Genomic DNA, 27942 nt, shown 5'->3' with positions numbered 1-27942 from the left:
GAGCATTCTGAGTCTAGCTTTCACCATCTGTACAAAAGGATAGAACTCTGCCCTAGTCCTTTGGTGACTTATAACAGACATGATAAAGCAAAACAATATTGCTCCTAATTAGAAAGACAGTGGAGGGACTGGAGAGATGGCTCAGTGGTTAAGAGCACTGACTGCTCTTCCAGAGGTCCTGAGTTCAATTCCCAGCAACCACATGGTGGCTCACTACCATCTGTAATGGGATCTGATGCCCTTCTGGTGTGTCTGAAGACAGCTAGAGTGCACTCACATACATGAAATGAATAAATCTTTAAAGAAAAAAAAAGAAAGAAAGAAAGACAGTGGAGCTGAAGGGAAGAGGGGTGCATTTCATGGTAGACATCTATTGCTAGACTTAGGACCACAGTCTCTGTCTTTGCTACCCTAACCATATAGACTCAGCCACTCATCCCCATTAAGCCAATTAAAAGAACTGATTCATCAAGCTCTGACATGTTCACCTCTAATGCTGGTATTTTCAGACAAGGTGGGCAAAATTCTTTGAGATTATCCAACAGGTAGGAGTTCCAGGCCAGCCAGAGACTAAGTGAAAATACTCTTTAAAATAAAACAATAAAAATGAAGGAAAAGGAAAAAAGGAAATTATTTATAACAGATGAAAAAGATTAACATATTTACTCCGCGTGACTCATTTGGAACAGGGAATTTTCTCCTATTCCTAAGTCCTTAACAGAATTCTAGCTCTTCTTGCCTCTGAAAAGTATTCAGTAAATGGGAAGATATGCGGAGAAGTTCATACCTAGAGGAATCAGTCATTTTCCAGAGACTCCAAGGGAAATTCAAAGCTCATGGGGTCCACTCTTACACTACAGCATAACCAAAGGGAGAGATATGAATGAATCTTTAGAATATCTACTTCCTACCAGGAGGGCAGGTTATAGGTATGACCTTGTGGGACTGAAAGACTTTATGGTCTAATTGGAGACTGCCATGCTGGGTATGCAGGGGGCTATCACTGACATCTCTGTGTACGTGCCAAGAAAAAAGAGAGGTTAACAATCAGACAGGACTGACTCGTCACAGCTGAGTGGATATAGAAAGTACAATGGAAGGCGGCTGGTGTTCACGTCCGCCCCAAGTATTGCACTCTGGAGGGCCTTTTCTTCCTCTTGCTTTTACATCCAAAGCCCTACCCCCAATAGTTCATCCATACTCCATGATTCTTTCTAAAGGCTTGACTTCCACAGACTTATGAGAGTGACTTCTGTTTGAGGTCCATCGTCCCCTGAGGACAGCCTTGATGTCACCGAGAGTCACCACCACTCAGAGTTCCTAACTGTAAGTTTTGCAGGCATCAAGGAATCAGAATACAATCCCATTCAGCAAACAAATCTTCATACATACATGTTCCTTTTCTCTCCCTACAGGAAGCATAAATTACATCAGAGGTTTACCTCCCAGGCATTGCTGTGGGCTCCCAATGCTGCCAAATGAGTCCAGAAGCCAGGCACATTGTTTTAGGGACTTTCACTAAAAGGAGGTTTGCTCTTTCATCTAGATACAGATGTCATTCTATAGGATGGCTGTCCAAGAACTCTCTATGTACACAACCATGGTCTAAAGCGCAGAGACTGGACTGCCACCGTGCACATGTCCTGGGCTTACAGGTATGTACCTCGAAGAGACTCTGAGGTTTTCCTATGTCTTACATTTGAATCGAAGAATGGATGAATGATAAACTAAGATTTAAAAAGGAAACCTCATACTTTTGATGTTCGGTAATATGTACTGATATTTTATAACAATAAGTTAAACTGGCAAATCATTTCATGTATTCTCAAAAACTGGGTTCTTTCCTTTGTAATCCCTCCATGTAAAAATGTTTCAACTGTGTTTGTGGATATACACCTGTGCCATGGGTGTAGGTAGCAGTGAGAAAACACCTCACAGATGTCTATTATCTACTTCAACTATGTGAGTTTTAGAGATAAAACCCAAGGATGCTTTGAGCTTCAAGTGGCATCATTGATCCTTATTTGGTTTAACATTTTATATACTGCTGGTGTCTGACATACATATGCCACACCCTAAGTATAGAAATAAGAAAAGAATTTGTAGGGCTGGAGAGATGGCTCAGCGGTTAAGAGCACTGACTGCTCTTCTGGAGGTTCTGAGTTCAATTCCCAGCAACCACATGGTGGCTCACAACCATCTGTAATGGGATCCAATGCCCTCCAAATGCACAAAACAAAGAAAGAATTTTAAAAGCAGTAAGGAAACAAGGTCAAGTGACATATAAAGGCAGACCTATAACAATTACACCAGACTTCTCACCATAGACTAAGAAAGCCAGAAGATCCTGGAGAGATGTTGTACAGACCCTAAGAAAACACAAATGCCAACACAGGTTACTGTAGCCAGCAAAATTTTCCATTAACAAAGATGGAGAAACCAAGATATTCCATGACAAAACCAAATTTATGCAATACCTTTCTACAAATCCAGCCTTACAAAGGAAAATAGATGGAAAACTCCAACACAAGGAGAGAAACTAGACTGTACAGAAAGCAAGAATATAATCTCCCTGCAATGAAACCAAAAGAAAGACAAACATAATTCCACCTTTAACAATGAAAATAAAAGGAAGCGACAATCACTATTCCTTAATATCTCTCAACATCAATGGACTCAATTCCCCAATAAAAAGACATAGACTAACAGACTGGATACGAAAAGAGGACCCAGTATTTTGCTGCAAGCAGGAAACACACCTCAGAGACAAAGACAGACACTACCTCAGAGTAAATGGCTGGAAAACAATTTTGCAAGCAAATGGTCTGAAAAAACAAGCTGAAGTTGCCATCCAAGAGTCATTAAAAAAGATAAGGAAGGACACTTTATATTCATCACAGGAAACATCCACCAAGATGAACTCTCAATCCTAAATATCTATGCTCCAAATGCAAGGGCACCTACATTCATAAAAGGAACCTTACTAAAGCTCAAAGCACACATTGCACCTCACAGGATAATACTAGGAGATTTCAACATCCTACTCTCATCACTGGATACATCATGGAAAAAGAAATTAAAAAGAGGCGTAGGGAAACTAACAGAAGTTATGAATCAATTGAATATAACAGATATTTATCGAACATTCCATGCTGAAAGCAAAAGGATATACCTTCTTCTCAGCACCTCATGGAACCTTCTCCAAAATTGACCATATAATCGGTCACAAAACAGGCCTCAACAGATACAGGAAGATAGAAATAATCCCAAGCGTCCTTTCAGATCACCACGCACTAAGACTGGTCTTCGATAACAACAATAATGACAGAAAGCCCACATATACATGGAAGTTGAACAATGCTCTACTCAATGACAACGTGGTCAAGGAAGAAATAAAGAAAGAAATTAAAGACTTCTTAGAATTTAATGAAAATGAAGATAAAACATTCCCAAACTTATAGGACACAATGAAAGTGGTACAAGAGGAAAACTCATAGCTCTGAGTGCCTGCAAAAATATACAGGAGAGAGCATATGCCAGCAGCTTGACATCACACCTTACAGCTCTAGAACAAAAAGAAAGAAATAAACCCAAAAAGAGTAGAAGTCAGGAAATAATCAAACTCAGAGCTGAAATCAACCAAGTAGGAAAGAAAAGGACTATACAAAGAATCAGCAAACGCAGCAGCAGGTTCTTTAAGAAAATTAACGAGATAGATAAACACTTAGGCATACTAACCAGAGGTCACAGAGAGTGTATCCAAATTAAGAAAATCAGAAATGAAAAGGGAGAGATAACAACAGAATCTGAAGAAATTTGAAATAATCATCAGATCCTACTACAAAAGCCTATATTCAACAAAACTGGAAAATCTGGAGGAAATGGACAATTTTCTAGACAGATACCAGGTACCAAAGTTAAATCAGGAACAAATAAATCATCTAAACAACCCCATAACTCCAAAAGAATTAGAAGCAGTTATTTAAAAGTCTCCCAACCAAAAAGAGCCCAGGTTCAGATGGGTTCAGTGCAGAACATTATCAGAACTTCTTAGAAGACCTCATACCAATACTGTCCAAACTATTGCACAAAATTGAAAGAGATGGAGCACTACCAAATTCCTTCTATGAAGCCACAGTTAATCTTATACCAAAACCACACAAATACCCAACAAAGAAAGAGAACTTCAGACCAATTTCCCTTATGAATATCGACGCAAAAATACTCAATAAAATTCTTGCAAACCGAATCCAAGAACATATCAGAACAATCATCCATCATGATCAAGTAGGCTTCATCCCAGGGATGCAGGGATGGTTTAATATACGAAAATCCATTAATGTAACCCACTATTTAAACAAACTAAATGATAAGAACGACATGGTCATTTCATTAGATGCTGAGAAAGCATTTGACAAAATTCAACACCCCTTCATGATAAAAGTCCTGGAAAGAATAGGAATTCAAGGCCCATACCTAAACATAGTAAACCCTATATACAGCAAACTAGTTGCTAACATTAAACTAAATGGAGGTGGTTGGGGATTTGGCTCAGTGGTAGAGTGCTTGCCTAGGAAGCGCAAGGTCCTGGGTTCGGTCCCCAGCCCCCCCCCCCCAAGAAAAAAAAAAACTAAATGGAGAGAAACTTGAAACAATCCCACCAAAATCAGGGACTAAACAAGGCTGCCCACTCTCTCCCTACTTATTCAATATAGTTCTTGAAGTTCTAGCCAGAACAATCAGACAACAAAAGGAAATCAAGGGGATACAGGTTGGAAAAGAAGAAGTCAAAATATCACTATTTGCAGATGATATGATAGTATATTTAAGTGATCCCAAAAGTTCCGCCAGAGAACTACTAAAGCTGATTAACAACTTCAGCAAAGTGGCTGGGTATAAAATTAACTCAAATAAATCAGTAGCCTTCCTCTACACAAAAGAGAAACAAGCCGAGAAAGAAATTAGGGAAATGACACCCTTCATAATAGACCGAAACAATATAAAGTACCTCGGTGTGACTTAACCAAGCAAGTAAAAGATCTGTACAAGAAGAACTTCAAGACTCTGAAGAAAGAAATTGAAGAAGACCTCAGAAGATGGAAAGATCTCCCATGCTCATGGATTGGCAGGATTAATATAGTAAAAATGGCCATTCAACCAAAAGCGATCTACAGATTCAATGCAATCCCCATCAAAATACCAATCCAATTCTTCAAAGAGTTAGACAGAACAATTTACAAATTCATCTGGAATAACAAAAAACCCAGGATAGCTAAAACTATTCTCAACAATAAAAGGACTTCAGGGGGAATCACTATCCCTGAACTCAAGCAGTTTTACAGAGCAATAGTGATAAAAACTGCATGGCATTGGTACAGAGACAGACAGATAGACGAGTGGAACAGAATTGAAGACCCAGAAATAAACCCACACACCTATGGGCACTTGATTTTTGACAAAGGAGCCAAAACCATCCAATGGAAAAAAGATAGCATTTTCAGCAAATGGTGCTGATTCAACTGGAGGTCAACATGTAGAAGAATGCAAATTGATCCATGCTTATCACCCTGTACAAAGCTTAAGTCCAAGTGGATCAAGGACCTCCACATCAAACCAGATACAATCAAACTAATAGAAGAAAAACTAGGGCAGCATCTCGAACACATGGGCACTGGAAAAAATTTCCTGAACAAAACACCAATGGCTTATGCTCTAAGATCAAGAATCGACAAATGGGATCTCATAAAACTGCAAAGCTTTGCCGTCTGTAAGGCAAAGGACACTGTGCTTAGGACAAAACTGCTACCAACAGATTGGGAAAAGATCTATACCAATCCTACAACAGATAGAGGGCTTATGTCGAACATATACAAAGAACTCAAGAAGTTACACCGCAGGGAGACAAATAACCCTATTAAAAAATGGGGTTCAGTACTAACCAAAGAATTCACAACTGTGGAATGCCGAATGGCTGAGAAACACCTAAAGAAATGTTCAACATCTTTAGTCATAAGGGAAATGCAAATCAAAACAACCCTCACACCAGTGAGAATGGCTAAGATCAAAAACTCAGGTGGCAACAAATGCTGGCGAGGATGTGGAGAAAGAGGAACACTCCTCCATTGTTGGTGGGATTGCAGACTGGTACAACCATTCTGGAAATCAGTCTGGAGGTTCCTCAGAAAATTGGACATTGAACTACCTGAGGATCCAGCTATACCTCTCTTGGGCATATACCCAAAAGATGCCCCAACATATAACAAAGACACGTGCTCCACTATGTTCATAGCAGCCTTATTTATAATAGCCAGAAGCTGGAAAGAACCCAGATGCCCTTCAACAGAGGAATGGATATAGAAAATGTGGTACATCTACACAATGGAATATTACTCAGCTATCAAAAACAATGCCTTTATGAAATTCATAGACAAATGGTTGGAACTGGAAAATATCATCCTGAGTGAGGTAACCCAATCACAAAAAAACACACATGGTATGCACTCATTGATAAGTGGCTATTAGCCCAAATGCTTGAATTACCCTAGATGCATAGAACACATGAAACTCAAGACGGATGATCAAAACGTGAATGCTTCACTCCTTCTTTAAAAGGGGAACAAGAATACCCTTCGCAGGGAATAGAGAGGCAAAGATTAAAACAGAGACAGAAGGAACACCCATTCAGAGCCTGCCCCACATGTGGCCCATACATATACAGACACCCAATTAGACAAGATGGATGAAGCAAAGAGGGGCAGGCCGACGGGAGCCAGATGTAGATCTCTCTTAAGAGACACAGCCAGAATACAGCAAATACAGAGGCGAATGCCAGCAGCAAACCACTAAACTGAGAATAGGACCCCCATTGAAGGAATCAGAGAAAGAACTGGAAGAGCTTGAAGGGCTCGAGACACCTTATGAACAACAATGTCAAGCAACCAGAGCTTCCAGGGACTAAGCCACTACCTAAAGACTATACATGGACTGACCCTGGACTCTGACCTCATAGGTAGCATTGAATATCCTAGTAAGATCACCAGTGGAAGGGGAAGCCCTTGGTCCTGCTAAGACTGAACCCCCAGCGAACGTGATTGTTGGGGGGAGGGCGGCAGTGGGGGGAGGATGGGGAGGGGAACACCCATAAAGAAGGAGAGGGGGAGGGATTAGGGGGATGTTTGCCCGGAAACCAAGAAAGGGAATAGCATTCGAAATGTAAATAAGAAATACTCAAGTTAATTAAAAAAAAAAAGGAAGAAGAAGAAGAAGAAGAAGAAGAAGAAGAAGAAGAAGAAGAAGAAGAAGAAGAAGAAGAAGAAGAAGAAGAAGAAGAAGAAGAAGAAGAAGAAGAAAGCATGGTCATTACTCTAGGGAGCAACACATTGGGATCAGTGTCAGTGCCCCCTGAGGCAACACAGTCTGTGTCAGAAATGTTTTTCTAAAGGGCTGAAAATACAGCTGTCTAGAATTAATGTCTTTCCAGGGTACAAATCAGCAAAGACACAATTAAAATATTAACGAAGATAAAGAAATCTCTGTAACAAGGACACTCACCTAATTCTCCCTGATGCTGAAAGAAGAGCCAGGGTAGTAGAGATTTGCATTCCACTTATGCCACCATCCTATGTCTCTTTGGGTTTTACATCCTTGGTTATTAAGGATGGCATGGAGACAACTTGGTTTAGCCACTTGGTGGTTGGGAGATTTACATAGAACACACATTATATCAATTATTTAGCAACACCAAAACCCTGAAAGAGCAGGCTATTCTTCAGAGACACAGTCCTAAGTGGAAGACCACACAGGATGCAAAAGTTAAAAAAAAAAAAAAAGGAGGTAGAAAGTATAAAACTTCGGGTGGGATAGTGAGGGGCTAAGGCGGATGCTAAGGGAAGTTTCTCAAGAACAGCAGCTGTAGACTACCTACAGGGAAAAATGGAAAAAATGCAACACTCCCATGAAATCAGCAGAAACTACCATTCAATGGACAAAAGAAAGAGGGCTCTATCAAACAATTCTGCACACTGAGAAGAGAGTAATTTCATCAAAATTACTGACCATGACTACAGGGGTTTGGAACTGATTCCATTAGCCCCACGTGGTAGGAATTATTGGAATCTCAGGATCAGAGATATCCCCTCTCCGAAGGACCTGGCCCCAGACCATTACCAGCTCTCCCAAGCACATGGTTGGTTTTACAGAAGGAGCTCTATTTCTTGTTTTTGTTTCTTTAATAAATACATCAAGGCATTAACTAAAGGCTCCAAGTCTAGGACCCAGGCTGTAACATGCTCTGTCAAGGATATGGCTGAGTTTCAGAAGGAACCATGTAATTCTCTATCCATGAAGGCCTCACGGAGAGCCTTGCTCAATCAGGCCATTCTGCACCACAACAGTGCTTTTCCTTTTCGAATGGCTTCACCAGATGTCTTGTCCATGGGACAGAACTATGCTTTTCTCAAGAAGAAAAGCAGTCCTTTATGGCACACCAGGCCTTCGTGTTAGTTACGACCCCACAATGCTCCATTCAGCAGTTTTTTAATAGGCTGGTCTTTGACCCGGTCATGGACATTGTGGGTGTTTGTTAATTAAGGTTCTCTTCTTTTATATGATCTGGAGCCATATTTCCCCACAACCCTGAGAAAAAAACATGTGTATCCTAGCATCCTAATCTCTGACATGATTGGTTAACATACTACTTCTCAGTGGGATGTTTTATAAGGGTTTGGGTTTTTTTTCTTGTTTTTTCTTTTTTGCGTTTTTGTTTGTTTGTCTGTTTGTTTGTTTTGGGAGCTGAGGACCGAACCCAGGGCCTTGCGCTTGCTAGGCAAGCCCTCTACCACTGAGCTAAAGCCCCAACCCCGTGGGATGTTTTAAAGGGAGTCATTCCCTCAACTAAATTTTATTCCTTGTGTCCTACTATTTTCCAAACTTTGGATAATCCTTTAAATCACAGATTCTAATCTCATCACACCTTAAATTTGGAGCGTTACACAGTGGGTGAGATGGGTTTTACAGTCTCCACAAAATTAACTCCAAACGGATCTTAAGCAGCAAGGGCACACCTTCTACAACATACCAGACAAACCAGGCCTCTCCGAATTGGGCATATAGCTAAGGATATTTCTACATGCAAGCCCTTGCTCCAAATGGTTCGCGCAGATGCACCTCCCAAAATGAAGTTATTCAGATGTCACCGCTGAATACATCTAGCGGCTCAGATCATAGGGAACCACACAGAGGGCTGTTAGTTTCCACTCCATACAAGGGTTGGGCCTGCCACCCGGACTCCCGCTTCTCAAGTCACCTTCCCTTCAGGTTAGGGGCAGTGGTCCCAGGCTCACCATATTGCGATTCAATTGCGATTCACCTGTCCGTACTCCGCTAAGGCACAGAGAAGCAGAGGTCAAACCACATCAAACCAATCCATTATGGTTGCTCTTCAATGGCGATGAACCTGCAGCAGAGACCAAAGTGCTCAGAAGTACCTGCTCTTCTGATCGGAAGGTCTTCTTGGAGGTCCTCATTGGCCAGTGAATCTTGAGTGACATGTGCACCAACATTAGGCTAAGAATGGGAGGAACCTACAGCAGGCAGGAAAGCATTCGGAAGTTCCTGCCCCTTTTAAGTGGAAAGTGTTTTTGTAGACCCTGATTGGCTGCTGCATCTTCAGTGACGTGAGCACCGCCTTTAGGGTTAGAGTGCATTGAAAGTACACAGTAAATGCTTTCCTGCCCCAGGATTCTAGTGTAGGAGCTGACACTTTTCTGATGGTCAAGACTCTTGTTTCAATGTCACTTGTGCCAGTCCTCCAATAACCTGTCTTTCTACATTCCAACACTCAGCATGAATGTCTTCATTCGCCTCCTGGTCCTGCTGCTTCTGCCTCTCCCTTTCCTCTTCCTCCTCCTCCCCTCCCCCAACTGTCCTCTGTTCCTGCTCTTGAATCAAGGTGAATTGCTTGCACAGTCTATTTTTCACCTTTTAGCAGAGGGAAGTATAGGACCCACAGGCAAAAGGATTCCAAGGATAGTGACAGTTACAGGGCTATTGTAGGACACAATAGGTATTCGTTTCTGTGATTTCACACTGATGTCAGGAAAGGAGGAATTGATATTCACCTGCCACATGTTGTGATGGTCTGAAAATCACTGAAAGAAAACCCTAGGCCCAGATAATATGCAAAAATAAAAAGCACTTAATTATGTAGAAAACACCCGTTTGTGGGTGTTAACCATTCTTTGAAATGTCGATCCCAGGAAAGGCACACACACACTTTCTTATAGGGAACAGGTGGAACCGTCTAGAAGAATTAGGTAATCTACAATGTCATTGCTGTGTGCTAGGGGGTGACAGGTCAGTGTCTGAATTTCAGTGTCATGGACTTTTAATCATATGGTGAAATAGGGCTGCACAGTGCAGATCGGGCATTCTGATATACCATATTTCTACTATTTTGTGGTTATAGCAAGATTGGTCTCTGGCAGCGGGGGTTTATAATCTTGTTCTGGACTTTAGGGTCTGTTCCTAGAGCTCCTCCCTTATGACTTACTTTCAGGGACTTAGGGTCTACTTCTGAAGCTGGTGCTTAATGGCTCTTTAGGAAATCAGGTCTGGTCTTCCAAATGGAGACAAATGAGGTCCATATGGAGATTAATGGAGTTTATCTTTACCTTTCAATATGATTCTCCAGAAATGGTGCTTATCTTGCCCTTTCAATAAGATTCTCCCGACAACCCGGGGAGAAGAGCAGGAAATGGTTGCTGATCACTAAGGAGCACCATTGTTAGCCCTCTTAAATATCCTCTCTGTATGTGGCCTGTCAACAGAAGCTGTGGGCTAATATAAAGATTTTCCTTGTAAATCCAAAAGCTCCACATTAAAGAGGGTTTTCCATGCTAAGTATTAAAAACAATGTAAAGCCCTCATAGTGTCCACTGGTTTCAGTTTTAGGTAATTAACTAGAGTAATTTTAACTGAAGGGCATCTGACCTCATCCTGAGTGCTGTTTGTCTCAAGGCTGTTACATCTGCATAGAAGACTCCGTTTTTTTTTATACTTTATTTTTATTTTATGTATATGAGTGTTTTTCTGGCACTTGTTTGTACAAGGGTCAGAGGAGGGGAATATATCCGAGAGATTGCAGTCAGAGCAGCAGGAGTACTGCCATATGTTCTCTAGGAATGCATCTGTGTCTTGTGTAACAACATTCAATGTTCAAAACTTAGTCATATCATTATTTAGTATACTTTCATTTAAAATTAATATTTATACATTTGAAATATAATACATCACTGTGTGTAACCTTTATCTTTTTACATCTTCCTAATATGTATTTCCAAACCTGCTAACCTAGAGAGTAAACTTAATTTTCCTATGTATATGAGAAATATCTATTTATAAGCTTGAATATACAACTAAACTGCTAGGTGCTCAGAACTCTCCTTCATCCATGACCTTCTACCTAGGTAGGCGACCTTTCTCTTGAGGTCATCAGAACTCATGGGAGCTCCTCTGCTCCCTTTCCTCACATCCTGTTTCATCTGTGTCCTGCTATTTCTCACCCTCTTCTTCCAAGAAGTTCTTCTAAGCCAAGAGACAGAGATGGAGTCAAAAGAGACTGCCCACCAAGAGGGCTCTCGAATGTCTAATTGCTGCTAAAGACGACTCTATCTTCCTCACTATACCTTTGTCAGGCTGTAGCAGGTCATTGCAATTAGTGGTTCTCCTGTGAGGATCCAAGCACAGTCTGTAGGGAGTCAACAGTTTTCAACTTAACTGATGAGCACCTCAATGCATCCAGCTGACATGGCCTCAAGTCTGACAGCAAAGAAACAAGATCCCTCTCCAGCAATTTGTCTTAAAATAGGCAAGAACTTTCCTCTCTTTAGAATTCTTCTCTAGTGAGACTTTCAGACACACAACCAAACCACATCTTTTCAGGACACACCCAGCTGCATCTGAAAAGGCAATATCTTCCTAAGCTTTGGTTTTTTACTACAACTACTCTTTCTAGGAACCATAATCAAATATCCTCAACAATTTATGCCCTTCTTTCTTTTTGCTCAATCCTAGATTCTTCCCCACCAATTTCTTCTTTGTTATGTATGTGTCAATATAAATGCTCAAACATATAAATTTTTGACTGCATTTCTACTGGTTATGTGTATATGGTTGAAGGACTGACCATGTTGCATTGATTAGCCAAAAAGAAATTCACTGCCTGAGCCTAATTCTCCAACTTGAGGAGGAGTTCCAAACTTTAATAAACAATAGGACTTGCAGATCACAATGTATCCACCAATTATTAGGAAAATAAAGAAGGGGCCTCCCTCCTTAGAGATGGAGATCAAGTGCCTGCCTGGAATCTAAATGCTGCAAGTGTATTTTTTTTTATTTACATGTTCAGCTTTTTGCTTTTTGTGGTGGAAGAAGCCCCCTACCTTGATATAAAGGTAGATGTCACCCACATTCCCAAGAATGATTAACCCATGCTTTGCCCCCTCCGAACTGTCACTTAACCTTATGTAAAATGTGACATGTATTTTATGGTCTGCCGTCCTCTTTGTTATTTGTCAGAGACCACATTTGATCATACATCGTTAAGCTAGACAATCTATTCCCTGGTAATATGCTTTTGGAAAAAGGGTTTCTGTCTCGGTACTTCCTTGGCTGTATATTTGCCCCAGGAGTTGGACTGATTGGATAGACAGTTGCCTGGAAAACTTTTGCCTTATTGCAATGTGTTTTAGGTATGCTGGCAATGATTCGCCTGGTGTTAGGTGCCCTGAATTCTGATCCAGGTTGAAAAAGACAATTTTCATGAGGTTTTCATTCTCATCTCTTCCCAAGATTTCCTTTCCATTCTTCAGGGACCCATCAAGGAAATCATGACCCCTGACATGCTCTAGAACACATAGGACAAGAAACATGATCAAGAATAGACAACCTAGGATAGAATATACCCCCCAAAAGACAGAGTCCTAAACTTTCTATCAGACCTTTGAGATTTCATTCCCAGTATATAAGGTAGCACTGACTAAAAGTAGTAGAGCCTTTCTTTTTTTCTTTTTTTTCTTTTTATTTTTTTCAGGGCTGGGGACCGAACCCAAGTAGAGTCTTTTAATAGTCAAAATCAAGGCTCAGTATTATAGCACGTGATGACAAAAGGAGATTCTTTTCAGGTATTAATTTAGTTATATATCAGCCAATTTTTAAAACATACCATAAACAGTAGAAATAATTTATGATGTGGAAATCACAAGATTATAGAGGAAGAACAAGTAAAAAAAAAGTTGGCTTTTAACTTGGAAGTCAAATTTTACATTGTGATTAATTAGTAACTTGTAGAAACAGTGTAGTCTGCTAGGCTGTCACAAATATGTTTGATCTGTCTCCTCTGTATGAGACAGAGTCTCTTTTAGAACACCTGCTGATCTTGATTCACTAAGCACACTAAAATATATAATAGATACTGAACGCAGTATAGATACTGAAATAGCAGTATATATTTATGCCATGCAATTGAACCACTATTCCTAGCATGATAATCTTCTACAGAAGAGTGACCTGAAAAGTAATTTGTTATTGGCCTGTTTAGAATAAAGCATTATGTTCCTAACAGGATTGATTCTCCATAGCAGCCTAGACTTGTCTATCATGGGGTTGCTCTTACTCTCAAAGGGAATGGACTTAAGCTAACTGCTCTGAAACTCGATTTAGAAAATACCCTCCATGGTTTCTCATTGGAAGGGGAGGTGTACTGTGCTCTCACTGTTCACAAAACCTTTCTGTGTAGTTAACATTTAGTGTTGTCATAAAACACATCATGGCCAAGGCAAATTATAATTGAAAGAATTAAATTGGACTTCTACTTCCATAGGCTTAGAGTCCTGGAAGAAAATGAAAACCCATGGAAATGAGAAGAAAATAGAGTTCACATTTTGAAACTCAGAAAGGAAATAGGCAGCACACTTGTATGGTCATAGGCATATGAAGGTTCTTAAATCATCTACATGATACACATGTGCTCACATCTCTATTCCTTTCCAAAGTCTTCCAGGTACTGGAAAATAAGTATTTTTAGATATGAGTGAATGAGACACATTCCCGTTTCAACAGCACATTTTGCTAAAATCTTAGAGAGTGCAAACTACCTCTTACACTTCCACAATCTTCCATGACCTTCAACAAGAGTGCTAGGTTTCCGCCATATAGTGTGAAGAATAAACGGTATTATTTCACAATGAGTCAAAGCATGCTAAGGATAGAACAGACCAAAGCAAGACTAAATCCAGCAGGAAAACGTGGAGTCATGAAGATCATTGTTCAGCTTCTTGAGATTATGATGAAGTCGCCTAACTACAGTGTACTTAGCTATCCTTACTCTGCCAACTCTGTCACTGAAGCACACATAGCTCACTTGTATGTCAACTCCTCTACATGCTTGCAGCTCTTTTCAAAGCTACTCCTCTTGTCCCAAATACATTGTGCATGAGATCATACTTTACTATGTTCAAAGTGGGTTGTTGTAAAAAGCACTAACTATAGAAGCAGGCTTTATCCCTAACATTTACATGCCAGCTCACAGTGATCTATATGTAACTAGAGCTCCACAAAACATCAGATTGTTTTGAAACAGTCTGAGCTGAAGTAAATTTGCAAGTGCATTGGACATATCTCCAATAGTGCCCTCCAGTTGGAAATTCAATATTAATTGGATCAAGCTAATCTTCCCAATTTGTACAGATCATGAATTAGTACAGGCTGGGAAATTACAAAATCACTCACCGTGGCCCCAAACTGGTACTTCTACACAATCTTGGTGCTAACAGTTGTTTGCTTGCCCTATTTGTCTCCATGATTTACACGAGAAACTAGTCCTCCTACTGTGGTCTGAAGGTAGAAGCCATGCTCCACATGCAGATCCTTTTCCTCTTGCTTCAATGAATGTTGTCTACATGGCTCCAAGAGGGAATTTTAAAACTGAGTGGTGGTGTGGGCAGTTAATTTAAGAATTTAGCTTGCTAATGAAGAAGACAATATTTGTGGCCCTCAGGAGCAACAACTGGGATCAGGGACACATGGCTGCGGTAGAGCTTTTCTCAGAAACATTTTTCTAGTTTGCAGGTACAGCTGCTCTAGCATTAATATGTGTTTGATAAGGGATTTACTGCCCAACACTAAATAATTACTTTAAAAATATCTTTAAAAAGAGTGTGTATTCAGTTCAAAGAGAACCAAACAGGAACAGATTTTGCATTCCACATATGCTATCATTCCTACTTATTTCTGAGTTTTAGGCCCAACGTCATCCTTAGAACCACATCAATAGGGAAAGGACTCTGCAAGTCTAGCATCTGAGGAAGATGGTGGTTTTCAGCACAGACTTACATTTTAATCATGAAGTAAGATCTCTATGATAGCATTAAATGATGTATCAATGCCACAATTCTCACACATACAAAGGACAGAGAACAGGCAGAGAATACATCATGGAAAAGTCACCTGATAGTACTGTGGTTACTGCTCTTACATGACCAACTCTGCTGAGCTATCCTAATATCATAGTAAAGCAGCTTTTCTTCCTGTACAAGCTGGTTCAGAGGAAGGTGATGGATGCATCAATGCAGGACAAGAATGAATTACATTTCATTTATCCCTGACTGCTCTATTTCTCAGGACAATGACTTCAGTTTGGAGAATTCCAGTTTTCTGAGCTATTCCTTTTAAATGCTATTTTATATGTATTGGTATCTTGACTACATGGGTCTGAGAACAGTATAAGCTGAGACCAGAAGTGGGCAGCAGAAACTTTGTAATTATAGTTAACAACCAAGTAGTTTTGAAAATAAGACTCCTTGTCTACTGTAACAAAGACCAGTTTATCTTAAACTGCTAAGTTGTCTATCTGGACACATTTTCATATAAAATGTATTTTTATACACATTACATAAAAATATATTGCATTATTTTCACTTTGCTCTATTTTTTCTTTATCTGTCCCCATTTTTTTCAAATTTTTCTTGTTAAGGATGAAAAATAATGCATAAATATATCAATAAAACCTACCGGTATAGCCCTGATTTATAGTTTTAGGGATGAATAATTTGCTTTCTATATGACACTAGTGGACTCATCCCATCCTGAGTATAATTGTTGCCCTTGGACTCCTACTAGGATCCTACACTGATCCTGAATTGTCCTAGGTTGTCTAGGGGAAGAAATATAAATAATAGAAAACGTTTCCTGATAAATACCTTACCAAACACTTACTGGTTTCAGGACCTTGAGCTTCTGGAGCTGCAGGGAACACTATGCATATTGGTCTGAGCCAATCACAGTCTGCCTTGTTTCTCTAGGACTAGCACCATACCCCATTGATCACTTTCACCTTGGATGACTGTAAAATCCTGAACCTACTGTCTCCATTTTCCAAGCATTGTGATTACAGACCTGTGCCACCATATCTGGTTGAGTGCCCCGGTCTGCGGTGGTTCAGTGGAGACCTGAGAGGGGGCGAAAGAATGGAGGACAGGAGGCACAAGGAAGGAGAGCAAGTCTGTGTTCTGATCAAGCTCTCAAACTTTAATGAACAAAAACAGCAGCTTATAAAGACAAGCAGGTGGTCCGGAAAAAAAGAACCAAAAAAAAAAAAAAAAAAAAGACAAGCAGGTGGGAAGATCACCCAGGACCCAAGACTGAGAGACCATTGCCACCACCTTCCCTAAAGCCCTAAACCGTAATTTGCAGGTATGGCCTGATAAGAACAGATGCTGGAGACAGAAGCTGTAAAAGTGATAAGAATGGACATCTGGCTTCTATGTCCCAGAGGGTGTAAGTGGGCTTGACATTCCTGAAACATTCCTGAGAGAGAGGCTGAGTAAGGACTTAGCTCCTGGCAGTTGCCTTGCCTTCCACTTCATTTACTGAGTAATTAGAATCACAGCATGAACAAGGTGAGGAGGTCCACATATCTATTCAGTAATGGCATAGCACTCTGAGTCTGGGTTTCACCATCTGTATAATAAGGACAGAACTCTGCCCTAGTCCTTTGGTGACTCATAACAAACAGTATAATAAAGCAAAAACAAAATTCCTCCTAATTTGAAAGACATTGGAGTTGAAGGTTGAAGGGCTGCATTTCAGGGTAGACATCTATTGCTAGACTTAAGACCACAGTCTGTGTCTTAGCTACCCTAACCAGATAGACTCAAAAGAAAAGACCCATCTAGCTGTGACAAGTTCGCCTATAATGCTGGTATTTTGGAGGCAGGGTGGGCAGAATTCTCTGATGTTCTAGAACAGGTAAGAGTTCCAGGGCAGCCAGAGACTCCTGGTAAGAATACACTTTCATATAAAACAACAAAAATGAATAAAAAGAACAAAACAAAATTATTAATGAGAAATTAAAATATATTAATGTATTTGCTCAGTGTGACTCATTTGGAACAGCAATTTTCTCCTTTTTCTAATTCTTTATCTGAATTTTAGTTGCTTTTCCCCCTGACATGTATTCAGTTAAGGAATAAACTTTTGTTATGCACAGAAGTCCTTACCTAGAGGAATCAGTCATGTTTAAGAATTACATTCCAAGGGAAATTCTAAGGATATGGGGTCCAGTGTTCTATTAGACCATAAGCAAAAGGAGAAATATTAATGTAGTTTTTGACTACCTAATTCCTACCATGCAGGCAATTTACAGGGACTATTGGGTGGCCACTAAATGCCTTTAAGTTTTAATGGGAGACTGCCACAGAGGCTATGCATTGTGCTAACACAGATAGATCTGTGTAGTTGTTGCAAAAGAAAAAGAGGAGGGGTAGAACTGGACAGGACTGACCCACCACATCTGAGTGGATACAGAGATTACAATGGAAAGCAGCTAGTGTTCAGGTGTACCCTAAGCATCTTCCTCTTTAATATACAATGCCCACTCCCTAGTAGTTGATCAATAGTCCATGATTCTTTCTTTTATTTATTTATTTATTTATTTATTTATTTATTTATTTATTTATTTATTTTTGGTTCTTTTTTTCGGCGCTGGGGACCGAACCCAGGGCCTTGCGCTTCCTAGGTAAGCGCTCTACCACTGAGCTAAATCCCCAGCCCCCTTTCTTTTATTTTTTAAGATGTATTTACTTTATAACTATGAGTACACCATCACTATCTTCAGACACACCAAAGAAGTCATCTGATCCCATTACAAATGGTTGTGAGCCACTGTGCCATTGCTGGGTATTAAACTCAGCAGTCGGTGCTCTTAACTGATGAGCCCTCTCTCCAGCTCCCATTGTTCTTTCTAAATACCTGACTTCCATAGTTTTAGAGTGCTTTCTGTTTGAGGTCCATGGTACCCTGAAGACAGACTTGATGTCACCCAGAGTTACCAACAGAGTTCAAAAATGAATGATTTTTAGTCATCAAGGAACTCGAATAGGATCCCATTCAGCATGTCAATCTTCACGTATGCATGTTCCTGTTCTCTCCTTACACGAAGCACAACTCACATCAGACTTAAACCTGACATGCATTGTTGTGGGCTCCAACTGCTGCCAAATGAGTCCAGAAAACACTCAGATTCTATTAGGGAATGTCAATAAAATAAGGTATGACCTTTCTTTTCGGGTTTCCTTCTTGAGACAGAATCTGGCTATAAAGTATGTCACTACAAAGTACAGCAATGTGCCTCAAATTCAGAGAGACTGGCCTACCACCCTCCCCATGTCCTGGGATTACACGAATGCAGCCCAAAGGCCAACTGAGATGTTTTTTCAGACTTAGCTTTGAATCAAAGAATGAATGGCAAGGTAAAACTTACAGATTAAGCCTCGTGGGTTTGATGTTTAGTAATACCTACTGAAACATTGCTATAATAATTTAAACAGGAAAATCATTTCATATTTTCTCAAGAATGGGACATATTCTTTGCATTGTTCATTTCCTCTGCATAAAGAAATGTTTCAACTGTGTTTGTGCACCTACACCTGTGCCATGGGTATAGGTAGCAGTGAGAAAAAAGCACCTTACAGGTGTCTATTGTCTACTTCCACTATGTGCATTCTACAGATAAGATCCAAGTATGCTTTTAGCTTCCAGTGACATCATTGTTCCTTATTTTGTTTAACGTTTTATATACTGCCAGTGTGTGACATACCTATGCCAGATTCTAACTATAGAAATGAGAAAAGAATTCATAGATAATATGCGTCTATTGGAAATTGAAATTATGTCATGAGGTTTAGAAGGAACCAGCTATACCCACTGCGACAGTTGTCTGGAACTCATTGTGGTTCTGAGAAAACTGTTCTGAATAAGTGTTTCTTTCTAAGAATGCAATAACACATTAAAAGAGATAGCGCTTCAACATTTTTTCTTGCAAATAAGATTCATTATCAACTTATAGTTTTCTTCAATACTTATAGTTACTATGGTTATGCTTACTTACAGTTATATCATGGTTAACATCTAAAATGAAGACAGCATTAGCACTCAGCAGGCATGTTCTCTTCTTCCTCCAGGAATCAAGGTGGATATATTTCACAATACACTATTCAACTTGCAGGAGGGTGAACTATCACATTCACAGGAGAACTGTTCTAAGAAGATTCCAATTAAAAAGAGATTTAGGATATAAAATATGGCATTTGTTCCTGTGACTTCACGATGGTATCAGGACAACTGCAGCTGCTACCTAGAGACTCCTGACACTGGGAGAAAAGAAGGAAATGGATGAAAATGATTTTGGAGCACTATCATTACCTAGAAACATCTTCCGCAGTGGGAAGGTGAAAAACACACAGCTGTAGTAGGGAAACTTCTCTCCATGAACAGAACAGATAGCCTAAAACTTCTCTCAAACTAAATATTCTTTTTGCTCTGATCACCATGTCAGTGAAGAAATAAGAAAGTAATTATAGACTTTCCAGAATTCAATGAAAATGAAGCCACCACACACACACACACACACACACACACACACACACACACACACACACACCCAAACTGAACCCAAGAACACATGTAAACATCAACCACAATCCTATTGAATCAAGGACCTCAACATATTATCAGACACAAGTACTCAAGATGCAATTTCCTTAAAAGAATGGCAATGGTTCAGGCACCAACATCAGCAATTGAAAAGTGGGACTTCATGAAACTACAAAATATCTTTAAGGTAAAGGTCACTGTCAGTAGGACAAAAAAGCAGCGTAAAGATTGAAACAGAATATTCACTAATGCTTTATCTTACGTAGGGTTAGTATTAAAAATTTCTGAAGAACTCAAGAGGTTAGACAGAAACAGCTCAAATATCCTAATTTAAGTATAGGGTACAGTACTAAACAGAGAATGGTCAACAGAGAAACTTTGAATAAACAAGGAATACTTAAGGAAAGGTTCAGATGCTGAGAAACAAGATCTCCGAATTTGGAACCATGCCAAAGATGCATCTCTACTTGAAATCCCTTGCTCCAAATGTTTTGTGCAGATGAGGCTCCCATACTGAAGTTATTCATGTGAAACCCATAAGAACACTTAGTGGCTAGGACCACAAGAACCTCAAAGGTGGCTGCTAATTTACACCCTGCACACAGGAGGGCCACTTGGCCACCTCCCCATTCTCAGTCCTCTGATAATTCAGGTTAGGGACAGTGGTCACATGCTCACCACAATGAGGTTTAGTAGCTCAGGCCTGCACTCTTGGAAAGCACTCAGCAGAAGAGGTCAAAACACACTATACCAACCTTAGAAGCATCCTCAGCAAGAGAGCTGAACTTGCTGTAGGAACAAGGCACCTGTAAGATCCCTCCTCTTCTGATTTCAAGCTCTACCTACAGGCCCTGATTGGCCAGTGGATCTTGAGTGCCATAAGCACCTCTCTTAGGGTTAGATTGTGCTGAAGAGACACATCAGCTTAAGGTTTCCTGGGCCAGAATTCTAGTCCAGGAGCTGACCCTTTTAAGATCCCCAAGATGTGTGTTTCAGTATCAAATATGCCTGTCCTCCGTTATCCCACCTTTCTATCTTCCAGCAGGAAATTTCTTCCCCCTCCTCCTCCCACCCATTCTTCTTGTCCCCATTCTCCTCTTCCATATATACTGCTCCTGCTTTTCCTTCTCACGCTCTTCCTCCTCTTCCTCTTCAGTTTCTTCTGCTCTGCCTCTTCCTCCTCCTTCCTCATCTTGTTCTCCTTCTTCTTGTTGTCTTGTTCCTCTTCTTGTTCTTTTCACTCTTCCTCTTCCTTTTCTTTTCTACCACCCCTTTGTCCTCTCCCTCCTCCTCCACTCAAACTACACCTCCTTGAATCAAGATGTTTAGCTTCTAAAGTCCATGATTCACTATATGACCCCTTGAAAGATGGGGTGTTCCCAATTGAAAGAGCTTCCTGGACACAAAATATGATGTTTGTTTCTGTAACTTCACACTTACATCAGGAAAACTGTAGCTAATTTCATCTGCTATATAATGTAAGGGTCTGAATATCACTGAAGGCAGACCCCAGACTTAGATAGTATGCAAAAAAAAAAAAGAGGGCTCATTTTACAGAGATGGTCTTCATACACAGGTCAACCATTCTTGAAATACCAACCCCAGGGAAAGCACAAAATCATTTTATAGGGAACCAGGGAAAATCTCTAGCATAATAAAATATTTCTTTGGTGGATGCTAAGAGGTCACACGTTGTCAGTGTTTTGCATCCCTGTGTTATGAACTTTTAACCATGTAATGAAATAGGGCTGCCCAGTGCAAATGGCCCATTCGGAGAAAAGGTATTTCCCATATTTGTACTTATACCTGGACTGGTCTCTGGAGCGAGGGGTGTTTATGAATTTGTTCTAGATTTTATTGTCTGTTCCTAGAGCTGGTGTCTCATGACTTTCTCTATTGTGGTCTATCCTGAAGATGGTGCTTTATGGCTGTTTTTTCAAAGAGGCCTGGTGTTCCAAATGGATACAAGGGTTGCTCCAGTGGAGATAAAAAAGGTTTATCTTTCCCTTTCAAAATAATTCTCCAGAAATGGGGATTATCTCGTTATTTCAATATGAGAATCAAGACAACCTGGGGAAAAAGTAGGATATGGATGGCAATCTCAGTGGAGCACTATTAGAAGACAGCACATCTTCCTCAGTGGGAGGTGAAAACACATTACCTGTATTAGCAGAGGTTTTCCAGATGAACAGAACACAAAGGATGGCTCTCTCTATGTATGGATGAAGTGGATATAGAGAAATGTCTCATGGAATGTTGTCCACGAGTAAAACAATGACTGTGTAACAATGGCAAGCTGAAGAATACAGTTGTGTCTATATGTCTCAGCTGGTCTTCAGCATATACCAGATTTCCTAACACGGAACCTTGAATGCTAGAAAAATAGTGATCTCTCTTGCCAGAGTATGGCAGGAAGAAAAAGAAAGAGTTCCCATCTTCATCATCCTTACATATGTAAGCTTCCACCAGAAAATGTGGCCTAAAGATTTTTCTTGTGAACTCAAAAGCTCCAGAAAAAAAGAGGGGTTTTGCCATGTTATATATTCCAAATAAGAAAAAGACCTCACATTAACCACCTGTTTCAGTTTAGGTAGTTGACTGCAGTAACTTGACGTGAAAGGCATTTTACCTCATCCTGAGTGCTGTGTGTCTGAAGGCTGTGACATTCTAAAGAAGACTCCATTTCTTTTTCTCCTTTTCTGTCAAAGGATATTTTCTTTATTTACACTTCAAACGTTATCCCCTTTCCCAGTTTCCACTCCAGAAACCCACTATCACATAGCCCCTCCCCTGCTTCTCTGATGGTGCTTCCACAAACCTACCCACTCTTGCTTGCCATCCTGGCATTCCACTACACTGAAGTATTGCAGCTTGACAGGACCAAGGGTCTCTCCTCCCACTGATTTCCAAAAGGGCCACACTCTGCTACAGATGTAGCTGGAGTCATGGGTGGCTCCACGTGTGCTCTTTTGTTGGGCATTTAGTGTCTGGAAGCTCTGTGGGATCAGCTCTGTGGGATTCTTCCTATGGGGTTGGAAACCTCTTTAGGTCCTCCAATCCTGTTTCTAACTCCTCCATTGGGGACCCCGTACTCAGCCCAATGGTTTGCTTTAAAAATCCACCTCTGCATTTGCCAGGCTCTAGCTGAGCCCTTCACGAGACACCTTTATCAGGCTCCAGTCAGCAAGCATTTCTTGGCATCTGCAATAGTATCTGTTTGGTGACTGTATGTGGGGTGAACACCCTGTGGAGTATTCTCTTGATGTTTTCCCTTCAGTCTCTACTCCATACTTTGTCTCCTTATTTCCTTCTCTGGGTATTTTGTTTCCCCTTCTACGGACTGAAGCATCCACACTTTGGTCTTCCTTCTTCATGAGCTTCATAGGATGTGTTAATTTTATTGTAGGTATTCTGAGCTTTTGGGCTAATTCCAATTTATCAGTTTGTGGATAACATGTGTGTCTGTTTGTGACCGAGTTGCCTCAGTAACTATGATATTTTATATCATAGTTTGCCTAAGAATTTTATGCAGTCATTGTATTTAATGGCCAAGTAGAACTCCATTGTGTAAACTTACCACATTTTCTGTATCCATTCCTGTGTTTGAGGCCATCTGAGTTCTTTTAAATAAGGCTTCGATAAACATAGAGCAGCATGTGTCCTTGGGAAATGACACCCTTGACAGTAGTCACAAAAATATAAAATACATTGTTGTGACATTAACCAAGCAAGTGAAATATCTGCATGACAAGAACATTAAGCCTCTGAAGAAAAATTGAAGGTCTCAGAAGATGGAAAGATCTCCCATGCTCAGGGATTGGCAAGATTAATATTGCAAAAATTGAGAATTGGCCAAAAGAAATCTACAGATTCAATGAAATCTCCACCAAATTTCCAACTCAATTATTCAAAGACTTAGAGCAATTTGCAAATTCATTTGGAATAACAAAAAAACCAGAATAGCATACAAAATACTCAACAATACAAGAACTTCTGGGGAAATCATCATTCCCAAGCAGTACTACAGAGCAATGGGGATAAAAACTGTATGGTATTGGTACAGAGACAGGCAGATCAGTGGAACAGCATTGAAGACCCAGAAATGAACCCACACTCATGTGGTCAACTGATGTTTGACAAAGGAACTAAAACCATCAGGTGGCAAAAAGATAACATTTCAATCAATGGTGCTGGTTCAACTGAAGGTTAACATGTAGAAGAATGCAAATTGACCCATTCTTATCACCCTGTACAAACCTTAAATTCAAGTGGATGTAAGAACTCCACATAAAACCAGATACTCAAAGTAATAGAAGAAAACTTGGGGATGAGCCTCAAATACATGGGAAAAGGTGAAAATTTACTGAACAAAATACCAATGGCTTCTCTGTAGGTGTATGTGTTGCTGCAAAATTATAAAAAATGGAATGCTGTCTTTTACCCCCACTTGGTCAGCACCACAGTGACCCTAGTTATCTGTTAGATATCTTAATCTCAATCAGCAAAGCCTCTCACCCTCTTTGCTCTAGCCCCTATAACACTGCCTATGGCCTCTCTCTGAGCCTGGCAACAATCTGTCTACCAATGCAGTCCCCAAGGCAGGCTGTCACCATGCCAGAAATATACATCTCAATTCCATGGTGGCTTAGTATCCCAGCTGACACATACTCTATTAAACTTAATTCCCCGCAAGAAACAACACACAATAACCTCTGATCCAATTGATAAGATCCTCTTCCCTCAAACTTTTCTGCCACTCATCCTTCCCTCTCATCCAATGACAGGCCTCGTCCTATCTTGTACCTGCTTTCACGTGCTTAATGGCATCACTCACTCCTCCATGCCCTTTAAGATGACTGTGCTCTGTGCTGTCTTTCCCTGGCAGGTGAGCATCTATGACTGTGAAGGCTGAGCTGTTCAGTTTCAGGGGGTACAAGATCTACCTGGAACATGGGCAGCACTATGCCAAGACAGATTGGAAGGTTTTCCAGTTTTCTTACTGGCAAAAGTGAGTCTGCGTTCCTTTCCGAAAGGAATCCTAGACAGATGAACTAGATTGTCCTCTACAGAAACACTCACACACACACACACACACACACACACACACACAAACACACACACACACACACACACACACACACACACACACACACACACACACACACACACACGAAACACAGGCTGAAGAAATTCAAAAGAAAAGAACCCGCAGTACAGTCACATTCCAGGGAGTCATCCCTGTGTGTCTCGTGCTGATATAATGCTAAGAAGAATCAGAAAACAGGAGTCAGGAAAGCTCACTGAGAGGAGGATAGAAGGAACAAGAAAGTAAAAAAGGCTAAGCAGGTATCAAAGATAGCAATGGTGGCTGCCAAGGCCCCCACAAAGGCAGTCAATAAACAAAAGATTGTGAATCCTGTGAAGGTCTCTGCTCTGGGAGTTGGTAGGAAAAGCTTATTTGGTAAATCAGAGTTTAAAATAAAATCTGTCTTTAACTCTAAACAGAACAAAACAAACAAAAAAAGATAAATGTGGATTGGAAAACTTTTATCACTATTTTTAACTTATAGGGTTTCTCTCCAGTATGTATTTTTCTATGTATTTGGAGACTATTATGTTGGGAAAAGGCTTTGTCACATTGGTTACATTTGGAGAGTATCTCTCCTGTGTATGTTCTTTAATGTATTTGGAGATTACTGTGTTGTGAAAGGCTTTATCACATTGCTTACTTTTGTAGGGTTTCTTTTGGTATGAACTCTATGTGTCTAGAGACTATTTTGTTGTGAAAAGGGTTTAACACATTCACTACGTTTGACGGGATTTGCTCCTGTATGAATTCTTCTATGTACCTGGCATCTACTGGGTTGTGAAAAAGCGTTATCACATTCATTACATATGTAGGCTTTCTCTCCAGTATGAACTCTATTATGAATCTGGAGTCTACTGGGCCGTGAAAAGGCTTTATCACATTCCTTACATTTGTAGGGTTTCTCTCCAGTATGAATCCTTTCATGTATCAGGAGTCTATTGTGTTGCGAAAAGGCTTCACCACAGTCACTACATTTGTAGAGTTTGTCTTCAGTATGAATTCTTTTATGCCTCTGAATGTTACCGTGGTCTGAAAAGACTTCATCACATTCATTATATTTGTAGGGTTTCTCCCCAGTATGAACTCTTTTATGCCTGTAGAGGATACTGGGTCGGGAAAAGGCTTTATCACATTCATGACATTTGCAGGGTTTCTCTCCAGTGTGAACTCTTTTATGTATCTGGAGGCTAGTGTGGTATAAAAAGGTTTTATCACATTCATTCCATTTGTAGGGTTTCTCTCCAGTGTGGACTCTTTTGTGTATCTGGAGGCTACTGTGGTCTGAAAAGGCTTTATCACATTCATTACATTCGTAGGGTTTCTCTCCAGTGTGGACTCTTTTATGTGTCAGGAGGCTACTGTGTCCTGAAAAGGCTTTATCACATTCATTACATATGTAGGGTTTCTCTCCAGTGTGAACTCTTTTATGCTTCTGGAGGTTACTGTGTACTGAAAAGGCTTTATCACATTCATTACATTTGTAGGGTTTCTCTCCAGTGTGAACTCTTTGATGCTTCTGGAGGCTACTGTGTACTGAAAAGGCTTTATCACATTCATTGCATTTGAAGGGTTTCTCTCCAGTGTGAACTCTTTTATGCTTCTGGAGGTTACTGTGTCGTGAAAAGGCTTTATCACATTCATTACATTTGAAGGGTTTCTCTCCAGTGTGAACTCTTTTATGTGTCTGGAGGCTACTGGATTGTGAAAATGCTTTATCACATTCATTACATTTGTAGGGTTTCTCTCCAGTGTGAACGCTTTTATGCCTCTGGAGGCTACTGGATTGTGAAAAGGCTTTATCGCATTCATTACATTTGAAGGGTTTCTCTCCAGTGTGAATTCTTTTATGTGTCTGGAGTCTACTGAGTCGTGAAAAGACTTTATCACATTCATTACATTTGTAGGGTTTCTCTCCAGTGTGAACTCTTTGATGCTTCTGGAGTCTACAGGGTCGTGAAAAGGCTTTATCACATTTATTGCATTTGTAGGGTTTCTCTCCTGTATGAATTCTTTTATGCGTCCATAGGCTATTGTGGTCTGAAAAGGCTTTATCACATTCATTACATTTGTAGGGTTTCTCTCCAGTGTGAACTCTATTATGCTTCTGGAGGCCACTGTGTCGTGAAAAGTCTTTATCACATTCATTACATTTGTAGGGTTTCTCTCCAGTGTGAACTCTTTTACGTATCTGGAGGCTATGGTGTTGTGAAAATGCTTTATCACATTCCTTACATTTGTAGGGTTTCTCTCCAGTATGAACTCTATTATGCCTCTTGAGTCTACTGTGTTGTGAAAAGGCTTTATCACATTCATTACATTTGTAGGGTTTCTCTCCAGTGTGAACGCTTTTATGCCTCTGGAGGCTACTGTGTATTGAAAAGACTTTATCACATTCATTACATTTGTAGGGTTTCTCTCCAGTATGAACTCTATTATGCCTCTTGAGTCTACTATGTCGTGAAAAGGCTTTATCACATTCATTGCATTTGTAGGGTTTCTCTCCAGTGTGAACTCTTTGATGCCTGTAGAGTATACTGAGTTGTGAAAAGTCTTTATCACATTCATTACATTTGTAGGGTTTCTTTTCAGTATGAAGTCTTTCATGCTTTTTAAGTTTACTGTGATTTGAAAAAACTTTACCACGTTGACTACATCCATAAGGTTTCTGTCTAGCTTGAGTTCTTTTATGTATTTGGAGAACTGTGTAAGGAGCAAAGGCTTCAACACACTGAATAACTTCAGAGGGCTTCTTTTCTGAATGGATCCTTTCATTCCTTTGAGGATGACTGTGAGCATGTAAAGCAAAGGCTTTTCCACAGTGAGTATATTCGGAGGGAATCTCTGCACTCTGACTTCTTTCATGC

At 40.2% G+C, this 27942-nt stretch overlaps 1 protein-coding gene across 6 annotated transcripts in view; it reads right to left on the bottom strand.

The window, feature by feature from the left end:
• Positions 1-27942, bottom strand: part of Zfp808l2 (zinc finger protein 808 like 2) — a 78779-nt gene that overhangs the window by 22109 nt on the left and 28728 nt on the right. For 2 of the 6 annotated variants that reach the window (XM_039096275.2, XM_039096277.2), the window contains exon 4: positions 307-27942. The exons of 2 other annotated variants lie outside the window; for them this stretch is intronic. In XM_039096275.2, the coding sequence (XP_038952203.1) occupies positions 25755-27942 (2188 nt within the window). In that variant the 3' untranslated portion in view covers positions 307-25754. Of the gene's footprint in view, positions 1-306 lie in introns of those variants that run through there. 2 more of the 6 variants (XM_039096280.2, XM_063276858.1) reach the window with 2 other exon arrangements.

The sequence above is a fragment of the Rattus norvegicus genome, chromosome 17, assembly GCF_036323735.1.
Source record: "Rattus norvegicus strain BN/NHsdMcwi chromosome 17, GRCr8, whole genome shotgun sequence".
Classification (NCBI taxonomy): domain Eukaryota; kingdom Metazoa; phylum Chordata; class Mammalia; order Rodentia; family Muridae; genus Rattus; species Rattus norvegicus.
Note: the sequence above shows the minus strand (reverse complement) of the source record. Positions and strands in the feature narration are given on the sequence as shown.